General features: G+C 37.7%; 1 protein-coding gene and 1 non-coding gene across 7 annotated transcripts in view; both read right to left on the reverse strand.

The window, feature by feature from the left end:
* CNOT1 (CCR4-NOT transcription complex subunit 1) overlaps positions 1–19,272 on the reverse strand; it is a 111,297-nt gene that overhangs the window by 17,368 nt on the left and 74,657 nt on the right. For 2 of the 6 annotated variants that reach the window (XM_032424020.1, XM_032424023.1), the window contains exons 18-34: positions 18,391–18,592; positions 16,795–16,938; positions 15,524–15,648; positions 14,350–14,636; positions 12,950–13,028; positions 9,831–10,061; positions 9,375–9,515; positions 8,284–8,463; positions 6,662–6,778; positions 6,253–6,363; positions 5,849–5,926; positions 5,492–5,669; positions 4,547–4,677; positions 2,660–2,956; positions 1,837–1,977; positions 1,640–1,744; positions 717–836 (exon numbers count right to left, since the gene is read on the reverse strand). In XM_032424020.1, the coding sequence (XP_032279911.1) occupies positions 717–836; positions 1,640–1,744; positions 1,837–1,977; positions 2,660–2,956; positions 4,547–4,677; positions 5,492–5,669; positions 5,849–5,926; positions 6,253–6,363; positions 6,662–6,778; positions 8,284–8,463; positions 9,375–9,515; positions 9,831–10,061; positions 12,950–13,028; positions 14,350–14,636; positions 15,524–15,648; positions 16,795–16,938; positions 18,391–18,592 (2,667 nt within the window). Of the gene's footprint in view, positions 1–716; positions 837–1,639; positions 1,745–1,836; positions 1,978–2,659; positions 2,957–4,546; positions 4,678–5,491; positions 5,670–5,848; positions 5,927–6,252; positions 6,364–6,661; positions 6,779–8,283; positions 8,464–9,374; positions 9,516–9,830; positions 10,062–12,949; positions 13,029–14,349; positions 14,637–15,523; positions 15,649–16,794; positions 16,942–18,390; positions 18,593–19,272 lie in introns of all 6 variants that reach the window. The other 4 variants (XM_032424021.1, XM_032424024.1, XM_032424019.1 and 1 more) reach the window with 2 other exon arrangements.
* LOC116644790 lies at positions 7,512–7,649 on the reverse strand. Its single transcript, XR_004301826.1, has one exon. It is a non-coding gene; the product is annotated as a small nucleolar RNA SNORA46 (small nucleolar RNA).

The following is a 19,272-nucleotide window of genomic DNA, read 5'->3' on the forward strand; positions in this document are numbered from 1 at the left end:
ATTCCTGAGAACATACCGGACAAACCCAAATCAGGCCATTCTAGAAAATAACTGGCCTATTATCTGAAGTGTCAAAGTGATGAAAGATGAGGAAAAAGTGATGTGCTGTCCCAGATTAACCTGGGTTAAATTTTAAAAATATAACTAATTAAAATGTATGATTCTGAAATAGGTCCTTTTACTATAAAAAGGTGATATTGGGACACTTCATAAAACCTGAAAGAGGTCTAAGGATTAGGTATTAATGTATCTGTGTTAACTTCCTGATTTTAATAGCTGTACTACAGAATGTCTTTTTAGATGACACACACCAAAGTCTTCAAGAGTGATTGGGTCATCAGGGTCAGTATCTTATATTCAAACGGTTCAGGGGGAAAATGTTTCCCCATTCCTACAACTTCAACTTTTCTATAGATAATTATTTCAAATTCTTAGAAAATGTTTTTACAAAAAACAGGTGAAGCCATGGGGATCACCATGTAAATTCCTCTAGTCAGGCAAAACATGAAAATCAACCTCATGGGTTTTAAAAAAAAAAAAAAAAAAAGTCCCCCCCCCCCCCATGTTCATCTGATACAAAGAATACCTATACTCAACAACTGTGGTAAGTTTTCCCCCTATAACTTAAGCTCACAGGAAGCAAGTGACAGATTAACAGATAAAAACATTCAAATTACAATGTAAAACATTCAATTTAATCCAACCCAATGATTTACCTTCATGGGTTGAGCTAAAAATCCTGTGGGCTGACTTAAATCGTTTGTGGGCAAGAAGCCAGGCACATTGCGTGCAAACTCTTCGTAAACAGCCAGCTGCTTTGGGTCCACACCACCAACCTGGAAAGAAGAAAACTTATTTTGACAGGATCCTCTTTACAAAACTGAAGGCAAGTTTTTTCAAACTGCGAAGTTTGCATAGGAGTAAGCACAGGGGTTCTGAGAAGGGACACAGGAGTCACTACAACATATTGATGTGGCATGCATGATTAAGTATGCATGCATTTACACACAATTCCCAGTGTTTCCCATTTCCCTGAATCCTGTCAAGAGTCCCCTTCATTTAGAAATTCATTTGAATTTTTCCACTGGAAAATGCCTCAAATAGGACCATACCAAGTGCCATTCTCCAATGGAACTGGTAAAAATTATCAGATTTCTCATATCATCTTCTCACCAATAAGTAAATAGCAATAAAAACTTAAGTACCAGAAGCGAGGACCCAGTTGTAAAACACAAAAACAGGGACATGAACTACGGTAGCACTTCAACTGGGAGGTGCATACATCTAAGGTTATCTTTAAAATATATATATATATACATATATATATATATATAAGATTTTATCTTTAAATAATCTTTTAAAGTAATATTATCTTTAAATAATCCCTCATGTGGAGCTTGAACTCCATCCCTGAGATCAAGAGTCGCACGCTCTACCAACTAGCCAGCCAGGCACCCCTATCTAAAGTTATCTTTAGGCCTTCTCCACAGGTAGCCTTCACAAATGATATGCTTCTGAGGTGGGATCTGTCTCAGAAACATTTAACATTTAACCCCATTGTCTTAGTCTTGGTGAAGTTTAAGCAACAAGAACAGAAAGAAAAAGAGGGGCAGAGAGAAACAAAGTCCCCAGTTCTCACTTTCAGCCTGATTTGCTCTGGCATCCGCTCAGCTTGGTATGTTAACACAACAGGATCACAGTACCTGCGCCCTTCTTGCCTAGCATGTTTTCTCAGCTCAAATTCCTGCAAATAAAAAAAGTCACTGAGGTTCTTGTTATGAGGCATTTTCTTAAATAGAAAAAGAAATACTTAAACGGCAAACGCTAAACACTTACAGTTGCTAATCTCTTGTCCATCTCAGGGCCTGCTTTTTCTACTGCAGTCTTCTGAATAAAACAGCAAGCTAATTCACAATTGTCCTGAGCTAACTGAGCAGCTGCCTGATCCATCATTTCCCTTTGTTGTGGGGATGCAGTCTATTGGAAGGGGAACAGACAAAAAACAATTTAAAGTTTTCTGTGGATGGACAAGACAGATAAGAAAATAGGAAATACAGTGCCTAGACAAATTTTAAAAGTTCTGACTCGACTTATGACTCATTAGCTGTGACCATGAAATAGCCTAATAATCATCTTCATCTGTATACAAGATGAAAATACTACTCACCCAAAACATTTTACTTATCAGGCTATTGTGAAAATGGTGAAGAATATGGGAACAGTAAAGCAGTTTAAAACAAAGTCATTATTAACCATGACATGTTAAGACCCAAAATTAATAACTGAGTTACCTGAAGAGTGTGTGCTTGTGTGTGTGTGTGTGTGTGCCCATACAAAGTCACTTTCCATTGTTTTGTACTGTCCTATTCTAAGTGCTTTAATCTAAATTCTTAATGATAAACCAAGATTGTTAACTTAGGCATTTTTTTAAATCCTTCATTTCTTTAAAACAATAAATATTTGGATATCTATTATCTGCCGAACACTGTGTTGAGGACATAATAGTGAACAAAAGCAAACACAATGCTTCACCTCACAGAATTTACAATCTAAGAGAAAGGAAGATATCAAACCAATTTGGTGATGTGCAAAGAAAAAGAACCTCTTTCAGACAAGCAGTAAGGAACTGTGTACTACACCAAGAACATAATCAACGTACACGAAGGGCTGAGGCAAAACTGTTTTTCAGGTTGGTAGATATACTCATTAGCAAAGGTTCCCTGCAGGTAATCATAGCCATTCCAGCTGTTAAGTTACGCATCATGTGATGAGCTGCTATTCGCATTCGAGATTCCTCAGAATCCAGGGCAAAATCCTTCCTGACTATTTGCTCACAAGTAGTCATGGCAATCTTAATTGATCGATCCACCACAGGATGGACCAGCTCCTGGACAGCCCGTTCAATCGCCTGGCGCACACACTGCTTCAACTGTGGATGGGCCTGAAACAAGGGAATCTAGGTGGGAAAAAACAAGTTAAGTCAACAGCTTGTTTAAGTAAGACAACCCAACTTCCATCAGTAATCACACCCAAGATTTTGAAAGTTGCTTCAATATTAACCATTAACTACCAATTTCTACTTTAAGTTAACCAATGAAAAACACAGGAAATAGAAGCTAAGAGAACAGTATTCAGTATTCCTTATGATACATGATAATAGACAGGTCTTCAATTTTTTAAAAGTCTGATGGGCAATTTTTTTATTATCAGATGCATTACATGCTTGCTTAGTTAAAATTAAAATCTGTGGCTTAAGTACTCTTTTTTTTAAAGATTTTTTATTTATTTGAGAGAGAGAGAGAGAGAGAGCACGCGAGCACATGAGCCAGGGCAGAGGCTGAGCGAGAAGCAGACTCCCTGCTGAGCGGGGAGCCCAACGCGGAGGCTCAATCCCAGGACCCCAGGACCATGACCTGAGCTGAAAGCAGATGCTTAACAAACTGAACCACCCACACACCCCAAGTGGCTGAAATACTCTTAAAGTGATTTCTTTAGTTGGAGAAATGCAAATCAATCAAGTTTATAGAGAAAAGGATTTCTTTAAAAAAAAAATTACTACAAATAATTCCTCAGAATAGCAAACATTTACACTACCATACATTGAAGCCATTTTGGTTCACTTGAAAGACTATTTCCAATCTTTTATCTCTAATACCAACTATGCCCTAATACTCACTTGGTCTCTCTAACTTAACAACCTTGTAAGAAATTTTTACAATACTCATGATGGATACACAAAAGTATTCAGATTACTGACAGTGTTATAAAGGGGAACCACAATTTCTAGATCTAGACCCCACGCCCACCAAAAAAACACAGGACGGGCGGCAGGTTAAAATATCTCTTTCAAAATCCTTTTATGTCCTTTAAATAAAAAGAGGCTCAATGTATTAATGTTACTCCTGTATTTGTGAACATTTTCAGTTTCTAAACAACAAAGACCATGAATACTCCAAGTATCTGATTCTGAACAACTGTTAAGCAGAATCAAAGAAGATAATCATCACTCTGAACACACAGGAGTAAAATACTACCTTTTAAGTATAGGAATTTTATATGACTTCAAACCAAACTTCCTCCTAGAACCAGGCTACAGAAATATAACTGAAGTATTAAGACCTACTTCTAGACCCTGGCCTGGAGATTCTACATACACACACAGGAATCAGCTCAGTTCAAACTATCTGCCTAAAGAAAGGGCGTAATGCAAGGCTAACGGTGGCATGATAATGAAAATAAAGAGCAAAAAGCTATGAACACATGAACGATCTTTTGCCCTGTGGAAGGAATTCCTGGCGATTGTGATTATATTGCCAGGTGATTAATATTTGGGTATGAGGAACAAATATAGATGATGTCTAGTCACAATAACTCTTTTTAGAGTAGAAAAAAATCTAAGCTGTACTACACAGCAGTTCCCAATTCCTGCTCTCTGCACAAAAGCCTACAACCTAAGAATCCAGAAGAAAGGGGAAAAAGAAACGTAAGGTGATCAGTTTATCTCATCACAAAGTAGGAATTGGGGGATGAAGCAGTATTTACTTACCGTTGGATTTAGGGTAATGTGTGGTGCCAGGCCTGCAAGGGAATAGACGTTGATGTCGTGGTAGCTATACTGTGGTTGTGGTGGAACCGTGGCTGTACAAGTGGTACTGGTAGCTGGTGTGGTAGAAGTTGCTAAATGTGAAGAGATAAAATAAGAGCTAATAAAAAACACACTTTTTGATTTTACCATAACATAAGCAGGGTATCAAAGTGATCTTTCATTAAATTAACTAGATTAGTCTCTTGGAGGACTCAGAATGGCACAGGTCACATTTTTTCCACCCTAAAATACAACAAGAAAATTTCTATTGTTTTAATAGAGATTTGAACAAAGTATGTAAAACTATGTCAGTGCCAGTGCCCTAGAGCAAATAAATAAACTGTAAGGACACGCTACATTAGTAAGTCCAAGCCTTGTTGGATTACTCTTTATTACAGGTATCTAATTCCAGTCTAGTCTGTTCCCTGGTTTCACTTGGAGATTCTTAGCTCCTGAGGACTGAGAGAGAATGAAAAGCTGGTTTATTCTAACACGTCCCCAATCTTTTTTTCAACACTCCTATAGTCCCCACACTTCCAATCTACATAATGCAAGTATAATAATTCACTCCCTGGGCAGGTCTAGCTGGTAGTCTGACCAGCCCAAGATTTGAGAAATAACACAGACCATCATGCCATGCAGTTCCTTCTGAGACCTCAATGTAAAAGATAACCTGGCTTAGCTGGGCTATGATTAATGATGCTTAATTAAGAATACCACAGGAATTCTAATACCCAAGACGATGCCTACATATTACTAACTTTTCCTTAATAATTTAGGTGGCTCACCAAAAAGTATACAAAATTTCAGCACATTATGTGGAAAATTACAACTTGCTATATATGCATGAAGATGCACCATTTAAGAAAACATTCTGGTAAGCAGAGGGCTAATTATCACACTTACTTGTGGTTGTGATGGGAGGGAGTTCTTCTGGCTGCTTGACATCTTTCTTTGGAGCAGAGAGTTGCTCATCTAAGTTCTTTAGGCGATCTTTATCCTTTAGGAGGTTTCCAGGTTTTAGCTCATTAATGTCTAATGCAAGGTTCTTACAGAGGACCTCAATCTCAAACTTCAAGTTCAACTGCATAATTCAAATATTTGAAGAGAATTTTAAAAATAAAAATGTAGCTTTAGTCACAATATATACTACTCTCACCCAAATGTTACCGTGCTTCCCCCAAATATACTCTACCTTTCCTGTAAATTTTAATAATGTGAAGGCACAGAATGTTCTAAAGGATAAAGAAGCAACAAATTTACCTTTAAGTCATGTTCCTGATGTAGCTCTGCTAATACATTCATAATTGCCATCGTCCATGGGTTGGGTGGCCTAAAAACCTAAAGAAAAACTATTATGTTAAGGTAGCCCCCCAAATCATCCTTTAATTTGTATTATTTAAAACAGTTAAGCACTTACACCTATGTGGCCATAACAAAACCCTTGGGTTTCCCATCTATATCATATTTTAGGAAAACACCAAAACCCAAAGCCATCCTTTAAAATCATGCTGCCTTAGCCTTTCACACTGGAAATCCGAGTGTCTCTGAGGAAGACTGAACTAGCTCTATGTTCATAGGAACTAAGGATATAATCTCTTGCCCTTTTGCTGAAACAAACTAACTCTTACAAATTAACCATCGATAAAATAATATAATCTACTCACCACACTACGAATGCTAGATTCTAAGACTTTGGCAACGAAGGGCACTACGTAGAGCAACTCTTGCTGTCCTTTAACATAAGCCTCTAGCAGCAAAGATTTTACATCCAAGTCCTAGAATAAGAAAAGTATTTTTAAAAGCTGGGAATATACTTCAAACCCCTCACAAAACTCATTCCCAAATTAGGAATCAATATAATATGACCCTTGCCTTACAAAAAGGGATGACAGTCAGACCTTACTGGCTTTTGTTTATCCTGCTAAACAATCATGAGCATGCAGTTAGATTCAAAACATGGGCCAAACGCTTACAAACACCCAATCATTAAAATAGCCCCAGATAAAGTCAAGATTTTTAGACATAATATGCTGTATGAACATTCTAAGTTTTACATGAACCCCTGGAACTCACAGTGTGTAAGATGGGTTTATTTTTAGCTAGTGTGATCATTCCTAGCCAATGTCCCAAATTCTTCAGCAAAGAACGATCTGAAAAATTTGCTGCAGCTTTATCAGAGGTCAGGAGCACCTGAAATGGTATAGGATTTAGAAAGATAGAAAATGAGCTTGAGAAAAAAATTCTCAATGTTTGAGAATTCCACCTTATCCTACGTTAAAAATGAGCCCTCAATTCCGAGAACATGCCCCCAAAGTAGATCTATTCCATATTATCAGAGTGTAACTACATAAGGTTAAGGGGTCGTGTGTAGTCCTACAGAAAAGTATTTGAAAACTGAAAATTTTAGCGAGGTTTGAAGCACACACCCAAAGTGCAAATCTAGTTTTGAAGAGCAAAATTCAATTCAAATGATTAAAGCTATGCTTCCAAGTCCTTCAAGACAATAAGCATATGGAGAAATGTAACCAATATCACAGTATCTACTGCACTCTTTAGCATTATCCAGGTCACTATGTATCTCTATAGAAAACTAAAACAGCTTTCTGAAATACAATAATAATGCTTAAATGCTTCTTTTAAATTTTCTAGAATACCTATTTATTTCATTAATACACTTCTTTTAAAATTTCTAGAATACCTATTTCATAAATTCTCTAGTTCTTACTTTCCTAAGGGGGACATACCATCGCCTGAGTATGTTTTGGGGCACATACATACATATATCTGCAACATGTTACCCCTTAAAATCTATGGCTATGAAGTTGTAATTTAAATTTGTTTAAAAGAATCTCGAAATTTTGCTCCAGAATATGTGCATACTTTCATAGCCCAATCACCACTGCAATCAGATAAAAAACGGTGCATATGTTCCTAAACTCTATTCAGCAACAGCAGAATGGCACGAAGTCAGCTGTGCAACAGAAAGAGCCAGGAATTCTTTTGCACTACAGCGTAACCAAGAATGGGGAAAATTCCCATCCACAGGTTTAAATATAGTGCTGGTTCCCAAACCAATGCCCCAAGTTATTCATCAAAGAATGATTACAGCTGTATACTGGTTTTCTTGAAACATTACTCTTCCTGAGAAATAAAATACCTAGTTTTATGGAACAAGTGTTAGCGCATTAGGAAAACTCTGAACTTCTGAGAATCCCTCACAATAGCTATTCCACAAATAAGGCTAGAGTACAGAGATATGTGGAACTTGAGAAGACATCAAAGACTCAGTGTCTCTGTAACAGCGAAAGTTATTAACAATCTAAACATCCGTTAGCAATAAATATACATACAACTGATTTCTGTAAGACTATTAAAAAGAACCTGAGGGACTAGAGCTGAGAACATATTACAAATATAAAGGGGAGACATGAACAAAGAAAGATTTAAAACCATGCATGGAATGATGAAAAATTCAGAATAGTAGAGTTACTTTCAAAGTAAACAGTCTATATAACTAAATTCTTCATGACATGTAGCTCCACATTTGAAACAAACGCTAAAGCAACTTTCACAGGTAACCTAATATAGACAACATATAGAAAAACAGCCAACACCTCCCCAAAAATTCCGCTTGTACAATCAAGTAGTTCCAAATTCAAAACAGTAATGAAAAGAAATACAAAACTAAATTTTACTTTGATGTTTCTGTAGGTCTCATTCAGAACCATCTTATTAAATTCAGGGTTCTTCAGTGTGTCAAGGAAGTTTGAATAGAGGCTGTGAAAGTTTGGCTCAATACTGACTCTCTTCATAACCAGGTATTGTGAAACCCAAGGCATAAATTCTTCCTTCACAGTTTCCTTTAGTTCTTCAACCTAGCCAACAAATATGACATAGGAAGTACACAATTAAAAGATGATAAAATATAGTTTTGTGGGGTTTTTTTCCGTGACTACTACTACAGCATGTAGCATGTGGCTCCTTGCAAAATGAGATGCTAAAGCACCATGCTTCATCTCCCCCCACATCCGACACATGCTATGAAATACAGTATATTCAATCCCATGTTAGTATAGTCAGTCATCTCTCAAACTGGGTGATTAGGACTAAAACATCTATAGTCACTTTCAGCTTTAAAATTATAAAACATGAAGTCCCTTACCCTCATCTTCCCCAACTCTCCAATGTACAACCTGCCACTAAGAGACCTAACACCAGAACAATGTTTTCCTAAATTTCCAACTCGAGAAAACTTCTCTTCCAAAAGGACACTAAAGGCTTATTCCCCGCCCCCCCCCAATCAATTCTGGTGGGATTTTGAAAGATGGTGTATGCGTAATATCTCAAAAATTATTTGTTCAGGCTAATTTTACTGGCTAACATAGGCATTTCCAATGCCTTACATATAATCTTAAAAGGCAATGGTCATTTCTTATGCTTTGCACAAGGTCTACCTCAGTTATTAGACACCTAATAAAAGCTCTGAATGGTCTCTGGAAGGACATGACTTGCAACAAGGTACAAACGAAATCTTCCACCATGATGAGACCATGAAGTTTACTTCAAAAGCCTATAAAACTCGCTGCAAAACTAGTGCTACTTAATGTCTACAAAAACCACAGCCACTAGTTATATATCCTCATTCCCTTTGTTTCGATTCTATTACTTCAGCTTTTACGTAAAGTATTACAGAGGGTGCAGAACGTCAAATATAAATCCCCCAGCCCATTAGGGATAAAAATGGACAGCATTCATAATGGCATATAAACTATTACATCATGCTTACCTTTTGGGTCATATTCGACTGTGAGAGATTGTTGAAGATAAAAGCAATTTTCTCTTGGATATTTTCTGGGGGCTCTACAATTCTCTCAGTTTGATCTGTGGCCACAAGCAATGTGTCTATATTTGTAGTATTAATAGAAGGCTTAAAAAAAAAAAAAAAAAAAAAAAAAAACCCATAAATTGAAATGCCCCAGGGAAAAATGTATACTGATTCCTTCAGTAAAAAACATACACATGGTATATACGGCTGTACACTGTAAGTGTTGGCAAGAATATGTATTGAACTATTAATAGTGCCTGTCTCTGGGAAATCTGGGGAGGGGGGATACAAAGGGAGAAATGCTGGTCTTTATATTTTCAGTAGGCATGTGTTATTTATAATAAAATTAAAATACACACTTACTACTGGAGACATTATAACATAACAGACCCGAGAAAAGAAAAAATATCTACTTACTGGCACATCTTTCTTAAAGCTGACTCCTGTTGGCCTGGTGACTGTAACCGTTTTAGCAACAGTGGTGGTTGTTGAGGTGGTTACCATCGTGCTAACCTGACCAGCAAGGGGAGCTTTTGCTGGAACCTGGGCCTGAGCCTGGGCCTGAGCCAGTGCAATACTTCCAGGGGTTGTGATAGAACCCTGCATTTTCACAGGAGGATCTCTAGATTGTTGTCCATATTCAATATACTAGGGGTAGGGAGAGGGAAAAACATTAAAAGGTTTAACAAAAATTGAAAATTCTGAATTACACTCCTCTTCACCTCTGAGAGGGGAGAAATCCTCACAAAACACTCCTCTGGCTCATCTATATCCCTTACTCCTTGCCCCATTCTGGTCCATATTCCTATATATAATATACATTAAGTAAATACCATGAGCTCTTTAGAAGGTAAAACAGTATGTCTTAAAACATTTACAAGGGAACTAGTCTAGCAAAACAACTTTTCAAAACAGCCACCACCAATGCCTACATATATATACTTCCATAAATCCCTTAATACATGTAAACTTTAACATTTTTAAATTTCTATACTAAATTGATCTCTTTTACTGGATGCTGATGAGAAACCTAAGGACTAGAAAATACAACTATTACTACAAAACAAAGAAACTATCTACAAAACTGTAGAAAGCCAAGCCAGCTAGAGGCAAATAAGCAGGAAGGGAGACTTTTCCATTTCACAGACCACTCAACCTCCTTTACACACATAAATTAGAAAACTGATATAGGGTTCCTGATCCTATTTCCAGTAGCCCATGCCCGAACAAAACAAAAACCACTACTTAGGGGCACCGAGGTGGCTCAGTCAGTTAAGCATCCGACTCTTGATTTCAGCTCATGTATGATCTCAGGGTTGTGAGATCGAGCCCCAAATCAGGCCCTGCACTAGGAGAAGAGCCTGCTTAAGATGATCTCTCCCTCTGCCCCCCCCACTCTAAACAACAACAAAAAAACTAATATCTAGATATATAACTTTATTCAAAAAAGGACATTCTCGAGGCTCCTGGATGGCACAGCTAAGCATCCGACTTTTGGTTTTGGCTCAGGTCATGATCTCATGGTCCTGAAATCAAGCCAGGTGTTGGGCTCCACTTTCAGCAGGGAGTCTGCTTAAGACTCTCTCTCCTCTGGCCCTCCCCCTTGCTTTCAATTAAATAAATCAATCTTCAAAAAAATAAAGGGCATTTTCAAGTAGGAAAGACAATCTCTGAATAAAGAACAGCACTTTAAATTGACTAAGTATAGAAATACATACAATCTCTCTCTCACCCTCTAGCTATCTTATTATAGGAGATACTGGGGACCACTGTTTTGTGTGATCATTTCCATGCCACCTCTCTTGGTCTCCACGCTTCCAAGGTCTATATTCCCAACTCTGAATTCCAAACACATTTCTCATCTTAGCCTTACAAAACTCTGCATTCCTGTACAGTACTACAGTATTGGCATATTCCCCCAACCCCCTCACGTGAATGAGTTAACACCCATGGCTCCCCTCCATAGGTCTTGTAGGTTAACCCATCACAAAAACCCTGCCCTCCTACAAACAAACCCAGCCGGATGAGTTGAAAACACTGGACTAAATTCTAATCAAAAAGTAGATTCATATTCTGATCTTTCTGATTTGTTTAAATAGGATGTTATAAAGCCATTTTTCTGCTTTATGTAAAATAAAGTTAATAAAGATTAATTTTCGGGGCGCTTGGGTGGCTCAGTCGTTAACCATCTGCCTTCAGCTCAGGTCATGATCCCAGGGTCCTGGGATCGAGCGCCGCATCGGGCTCCCTGCTCGGCAGGAAGCCTGCTTCTCCCTCTCCCACTCCCCCTGCTTGTGTTCCCTCTCTTGCTGTCTCTCTCTCTCTGTCAAATAAATAAAATCTTAAAGAAAAATAAAGATTAATTTTCTTGTTCTCTATAAGCAGATTTGGACCAAAGGCAAGACAAAGGTATGAATGTTAACCAATTAATCTAAAATCAATCACGAAAACAACAGTTTACAAATTCCAAGAACAATCATGTAAAATGGCTTAAAACATTATTAGTATCTAGGGGCACCTAGGTGGCTCAGCTGGTTGAGCATCTGACTGTTGATTTCGTTTCAGGTCATGATCTCAGGGTCGTGGGATGGGCCCCACATCAGGCTCCATGCTCAGTGTAGAGTCTGCTTGTCCCTCTCCTTCTGCTTCTCACCCGACCGCACGCACATGTGTGCTCACTCTCTCTCATAAATAAAAAAAAATCTTTAAGAAAATGTACAATATCTAAGTCCATTTCCTCAGGGACTGCCTCCTTTTTAACAAGTACATCAAAGGAATCTAAGCAGGTGGTAAGAAGACAATTTTTTAAGTAATCTACACCCAACATGGAGCTTGAACTCACAAATTAGGCAGGAATTTTTTTTTTTTTTTTAAGATTTTATTTATTTGACAGAGACACAGTGAGAGAGGAAACACAAGCAGGGGGAGTGGGAGAGGGAGAAGCAAGCTTCCCGCCGAGCAGGGAGCCTGATGCGGGGCTCGATCCCAGGACCCTGTAATCATGACCTGAGCCGAAGGCAGACGCCTAACAACTAAGCCACCCAGACGCCCTTTTTTTTTTTTTTTTTAAATTAAGATTTTACTTATTTGAGAGAGCGCGCATGAGTGGCGAGAGGCAGAGGGGGAGGGAAAAAGAATCCAAAGGAGACTCCACAATGAGCACAGAGCTCAATCCTGAGATAATGATGTGAGCTGAAACCAAGAATCCAATGCTTAACTGACTGAGCCACCCAGGCATCCCATGCAAGAATTCTTAGTAAAAGCAGAAAATGTCTATGCTTCAACAGCAGTTATCAGGCTAAAATAACTGATAAAAGCCTTTCATTAAATGAAGCAAAAACACTGCTTAGAAAAGATAATCCAGGAACGATTTTTTTCACGACCTATTATTAAGCTGCAAATTAGCAACAAATAGTATGTATGCCTATATAACACCAATCATTAAGAAATCTTAATGCCAGTCCCAGCAAATCCAAAATCAAATTAAAATAAGCTCTCTCACCACTAGACAGATTTTAGATATTAAAGACACTTACCTCCTGTAAATGATGTGGAAATTGCATAAAGTGACTGATAGAAGCCAGGTGCTGACAATACTGGGGATAGTCCTTCAATCTGCCAACAGAAACACTCGTTCATTCATACATCACCTCATGTAAGAACAAAGCACCACAATTAACAAATTTTCTTCCAAATGCTAGTCTAAGCCATTTCCCCCATTCTACCTAGGAAACACCTTACTTGAAGAGAATGCCAAAGAGCACAGAAGTAGGGGAGAGAAGTATCTATAAACTTTTTACATCAGAAAACAGTATCTTCTGTTTTTTAAAGGTCCTATTTCAGTTAAAATTTGATTACAGTGAGCCACTAAAATTGCTATCTGGAAACAATTTCAAATGTTCATTAACAGGTAAATGGAAAAACAATTCATAGTTAATCCATACAATGGAAAACTACTCAGCAATAAAAAGAAACAACTACTGAAACATACAGTAATACAGATTAATTTCAAAAGCATCAGGCTAGGGGCGCCTGGGTGGCTCAGTCGATAAGCATCTGCCTTCAGCTCAGGTCATGATCCCAGGATTCTGGGATCAAGCCCTGCATTGGGCTCCCTGCTCAGCGGGAATTCCGCATGCTTCTCCCTCTCCCACTTCCCCTGCTTGTGTTCCCTCTCTTGCTGTCTCTCTCTCTCTCCCTGCCAAAAAAATGAATGAAATCTTAAAAAAAAAAAAAAAAAAGCATCAGGCTAATTGCAAAAAGTCAGACTCATAAATACTGTGTATGAACAATAGAAAAAGTGGAGAGAAATCAGATCGAGGATTGCCAGGGGTCAAAGAAGGTCAAAGAACTACAAAGGGAGAGAAACAAGAGAACTGCTTGGGAGTAACAGAAATGTTCAGTATCTTGAATATGATAGTGGTGGTTATACAACTGTGTAAATTTTGCCAAAATTCAAAGAACTATAATCTAAAATGATGCCTTTCACTGTATCTAAAGTATACTTCAATAAACAACAACAAAAACACTATATTTCAGTTTATACTTCTCTACCACTTATTTGGTAATTGTAATGAAATGTTTTCACTTCCTCTTCTACTTCACACAGTTGTTAAGATACATATAATGATGGGGCATGGCAAGAACTAGTTGATAAATGATAGTTAATATCTTCTTATATAAAAAAGAGATGCTTCAGGGGCACCTGGGTGGCACAGTTGGTTAAGCATCTGACTCTTGGTTTCGGCTCAGGTCATGATCTCGAGCTGGTGAGATCAAGCCCCACGTCAGACTCTGTGCTTAGTGTGCAGTCGGCTTGAGATTCTCTCTCTCCCTCTCCCTCTGCCCCTCCTGCTCTTGCGCGCCCACTTTCTCTAAAATAAATAAATCTTTAAAAAAGAGAGGTAACTGCTTCATAGAAAACCTATTCACTCACCTATTTTTAAATCTATCTAGTGCAGCAATCCCAAAATAATACATTTTGGAACCAAAAGGCTTGCGTAAGGCTTCAAGAACATATCGCAGGGCCAGACCTAGTGCCATGTAAGTGACCAGTCCTTTTTCAATTATCCCACCAAACAGGCAGGCTGTTATATGTAACTCTTTATCAGGGTACTGGGGAAAAAACCGATACTCTTCAAACAAGTTCCTCAGCATACAGTTAAAGACTTCTCGTTCCCTCTTTATGGTAGAATCTTTAAATCTCTGTAACATTTCTAATACCTAGAAAAAGACAAAAACAAAACACGCATAAAGGAAACTATTATGAAAAGCATTCCTTAAATATTCTTCAAAGAATTGTTAAAAAGAATATACTTTAGGGCGCCTGGGTGGCTCAGGTGGTTAAGCGACTGCCTTCGGCTCAGGTCATGATCCTGGAGTCCCAGGATCGAGTCCCGCATCGGGCTCCCTGCTCGGCAGGGAGCCTGCTTCTCCCTCTGACCCTCCCCCCCTCTCATGTGCGCTCTCTCTCTCATTCTCTGTCTCAAATAAATAAATAAAATCTTTAAAAAAAAAAAAAAATTTAAAATTAAAAAAAAAAGAAAGAATATACTTTAAAAAGTAAAATAAAATCTTTAAGGTGGGGGGAGGCTGGCTGGCTCAGTTGGAAGAGCATGTATCCCTTAATCTTGGGGTCGTGCATTCAAGTTCCACATTGGGTGTAGATATTACTAAAAAGAACAGATATACTTAAAAAAAAAATACAATCTTTAAAAAAAGAATTGTTAAACAAAATATTTAACAATACAATGAGCCTGAGACGAATGTTAAGATTTCAAAGGGTATACATACACATACCAGAACACTCTGAGCTGAATTTCTAAAAACTTTGAAAGGAGATTTAAGATTTATGTAAACCAGGGCGCCTGGGTGGCTCAGTCGTTAAGCGGCTGCCTTCGGCTCAGGTCATGATCCCAGAGTCCTGGGATCGAGTCCCACATCAGGCTCCCTGCTCAGCGGGAAGCCTGCTTCTCCCTCTCCCACTCCCCCTGCTTGTGTTCCTGCTCTCGCTGTCTCTGTCTCTGTCAAATAAATAAATAAAATCTTTAAAAAAAAAAAAAAAAAGATTTATGTAAACCATAAAGTATTAGAACATCTTAGACACTTACCTCATCAACAGACATAGTTGGATGTGGTGGGTGATTATATATTCTCTGAAAATAGCTGTTTGCTTCATCATCTATTTCTTTACTAAAGTGCTGATTTGCCTCTGGCCACACCTGAGACAAGTCCGCTGTTAGAAACAGAAAGGCAACCAGTGGGCATTTAAGCTCTTTCCCCAATCGCCCATTAAACACAGAGAGCCAAAAAGAAAAATACCCTTTTGATTTCAACGGAAAAAATAAAGAAAATGAAGAAATTATTAAGTGGCCAAAGATCAATATTCAAGTATTTTAGGTACATAAAGAAGATTTTAACAAAATTGCCTTACAACTATAGTTCTACCTTAGTATTTTCTTCATCAAGCTTTATCAAACCATCAAAGTACACTACATTCAAATTCACAATGCACTTATCCTTAACACGACCTCCCTTGATGTTAACAAGTCTTTACTATTTTATAATAAAAATGACATCTAACATGTAAGAATTATCAATGCATGTGCATAACACACTGATATAAACACAAAGCATGCTACAAAACGTAACATTCAGACAAGCCTTTCACACTAACATTTTCAAGTGAACTGGTATACTTTCAAATCCTGTATAATGAATATTTGGTCTCAACAACAAGGGTATTTGTAAGTAAACAATACCTACGTATTTACAAAGAGGACTTCTGACTTTGAGAATTAACTTTACTAACGAGGTGAAATTTTAAAAACTGTTGTCCAAGTTACATCAGATATGTTATATGGTGATATTTATTACATATAAGGCTATATATATCATAAAGCTTTAACCTTAAAATAAATTGCATTATAAACTGTCAGGCTGAACAGAAGTTTGAAATTCTCATGGCCACTCCTGAATTGTTTAAAAAAAAACAAAAACAAAAAACAAAAACCACCACCAACACATTTTTAGGATAACTCTAAGATTTATATACATACATTTAAACTGCCAGAAGTCTCTTCTTTTTACTATATTTCTTATTTTTAGAGTAATGCCCCTAAAAGATGCTACCTCTTATTAACCATCATACTGTTCTAACAATCCAGATCAATGGTGAAGTGATAACTCAATTTTTTATTGCAGGACTCAAGTCTGTGAATAAATACCCACTGACCTAGGAGGCACATCAACATATGGCCCTACTAACAATGTATTAAGTCAATGTTTTTGTCCACATAACTCTAGGGCAACAAACCGGAAATCTAAAAAGCTTTATGTGCATCAGTCACACTTCACAATCACAGACAACACTACCACTTACAAGGTTTCATCTTACTCTGCTGGAATGTAGGCTGGTTCAGTCCAGAGGTGCCCAGTTTCCTCTGTACAAAAGGATCGTTATTCACTGCAGGGAGTCCAAGAGCCCCAGTTCCTATACCAGTCAGGCTGCCTGTGCCAAGACCACCTACTAGAAAGAAGGCAGGCAGCCAGAAGTCTTATCATTACTCATATTCTTGACTTTACTTACATCAAAGATATAGGTTCTTATTTAAAAAGACAGTGTTTTTGTCAATTCCCTTACAACAATATCTATTTAATTTTATAGAGAATCTAAACTAATAAAAGTAGATAAAAATGGACAACGTGGGGTGCCGGGGTGGCTCAGTTGGTTAAATGCCTGCCTTCGGCTCAGGCCATGGGGTCCTGGGATCGCGCCCTGTGTCAGGCTCCCTGCTCAACAGGGAGTCTGCTTCTCCCTCTCCCACTGCCCCCACCCCTGCTTGTGCGTGCATGCATGCTCACTCTCTCAAATAAGTAAAAAATCTTATTAAAAAAAAATGGACAACACCAAAATGTCTTCAGCATTTAGAATTATTCATGTATTTATATTCTTAATAAAATTAATATGCAAATCTTTAACATTTTACATTCTCATAGGTGATATGATATATAAGGTAGTCAAAATAAGAGGAACTGGTTTGCTTTTTTTTTTTTTTAAAGATTTTATTTATTTGACATAGAGAGACACAGTGAGAGAGGGAACACAAGCAGGGGGAGTGGGAGAGGGAGAAGCATGCTTCCCGCTCAGCAGGAAGCCCAATGCAGGGTGACATACTCGCTTGACTGAGCCACCCAGGCGCCCTGGAATTGGTTTGCTTTTATCGCTGATTAAAAACTAAAGAATTTCATACTATCTTCCAGTTGGCAACGAGCCAGGACTTGCTTATTCCTCTCAACTCTAGCAAACAGAAATTATAAAAGAACTTTGCTAAGAAGGCCTTATGAAGGAAGTTAATTTTGACTTAAATAAACCAACAATCAGGGCTAGAACCATATAGCAGCACTGTTAATTAGGTTACAGAGTCATTACACTTTCACCCTTAATTTTTGTACACTAAAACTTATACCCTGAAGATAAAAGATGCAGAGAGCTTAGGAGAAACAAATGGGTACAGGAGAGGGGAAAAAATGTAACCTTTACTTCAATATAAAGTTCAAAGCCAAAATATTTGAAATAACTAAAAAAGTTTTAGGGATTTACTATCATTTTCAAGGTAGATGAGGTGCAATGAAGCAGAACATATACTGAATCTGATATGCGAAATATTTCCTACCTTTATTATTTACTGAATGATTCATAAAGCTGTGAATTCTTTATCTAAACCTCCATCTTTCAGAATGTGATTAACACACTTGTTACTGTTTATACTATCATTTGGTAATACGGAATCCTTATAATCTGAATCAATTAATATTATAACAGTACAGTTTTCTCCTCCCAGCTTTGAAGATTGAAACAACTTTACAATTTAAACAGCTTTCATTATCACAGTGACTCCAAACACCTTACCCCACACTATAGCACAATGAGATTTACAAATAATCTGCACTCTCATCCACCACTGCCCCCCCTTACCTGGAAGCTGTGATGAAAGTCCTCCAATACCACTGAATGCAGTTGTCTGATTTGGGGTTGAAAGGGGTGGAAATGCTTTTGCTGGTGACTGAGGGGTACTGAATGCAGAACCCAAATTTGGAGGAAAACCCTGCATACTCTGGGTGTGAGGGGCAGCTGAACCACCTATACTAAGAGATGCCATTCCAGCAAGAGGGTCAATCTAAAGAAAAACATTATAAAGATGTATTAAACATACTTCAAGAACATACAGACATATGACACAGGTAAAGAAATCTTTAGCTTTTCATATGCTTAATAAACTGCAAAACCCCAAGCAATCACGATGATACCTAAATTCTCAAAATTCTCTGTGCTACTCATTTTTCTTACTATTCTCGGAGTAGGTTTCAAGAGTTAGCCTCTGCCAAAGTACCAGAGCCATAATATGAGGGATACAAAACTTCAAGAATAACATTTAAGGTGAATCGCCCTGCAACCATAGCACTAAGCACTTAGTAGTGACACAGGACAGTTGTTAAATTAGGTCTTCAAAATTTCCAATAAGCCCCTTTACAACATAAAGAATCTCTCAAACTACGTTATTTAGCTTTCAACACAAAAGCTTATTAGCAATTAGAAATAAATTTCCAGTCAAAACAAATACATCTACTCAAAATGTGAAGATCTTGAGGGCTGGAGGAGATCAGCTCTAATTTAAAACAAAAAACAAGGTATGCTATTCACCAAAAGATCTTTTAAAATATCTAATAACTGCACTTTCAAGCTTCTTAGTTTGTGGCATTATTTCAGACCTTCAAGACACAGAAAATGGTACACAAAATGCCTTTTATAAAGTGGCCCCTGAAGAATCACTAAACATTCTTTTCTTAAACCCCAATC

The sequence above is a fragment of the Phoca vitulina genome, unplaced genomic scaffold, assembly GCF_004348235.1.
Source record: "Phoca vitulina isolate PV1807 unplaced genomic scaffold, GSC_HSeal_1.0 scaffold30, whole genome shotgun sequence".
NCBI classification, from domain to species: Eukaryota; Metazoa; Chordata; class Mammalia; order Carnivora; family Phocidae; genus Phoca; species Phoca vitulina.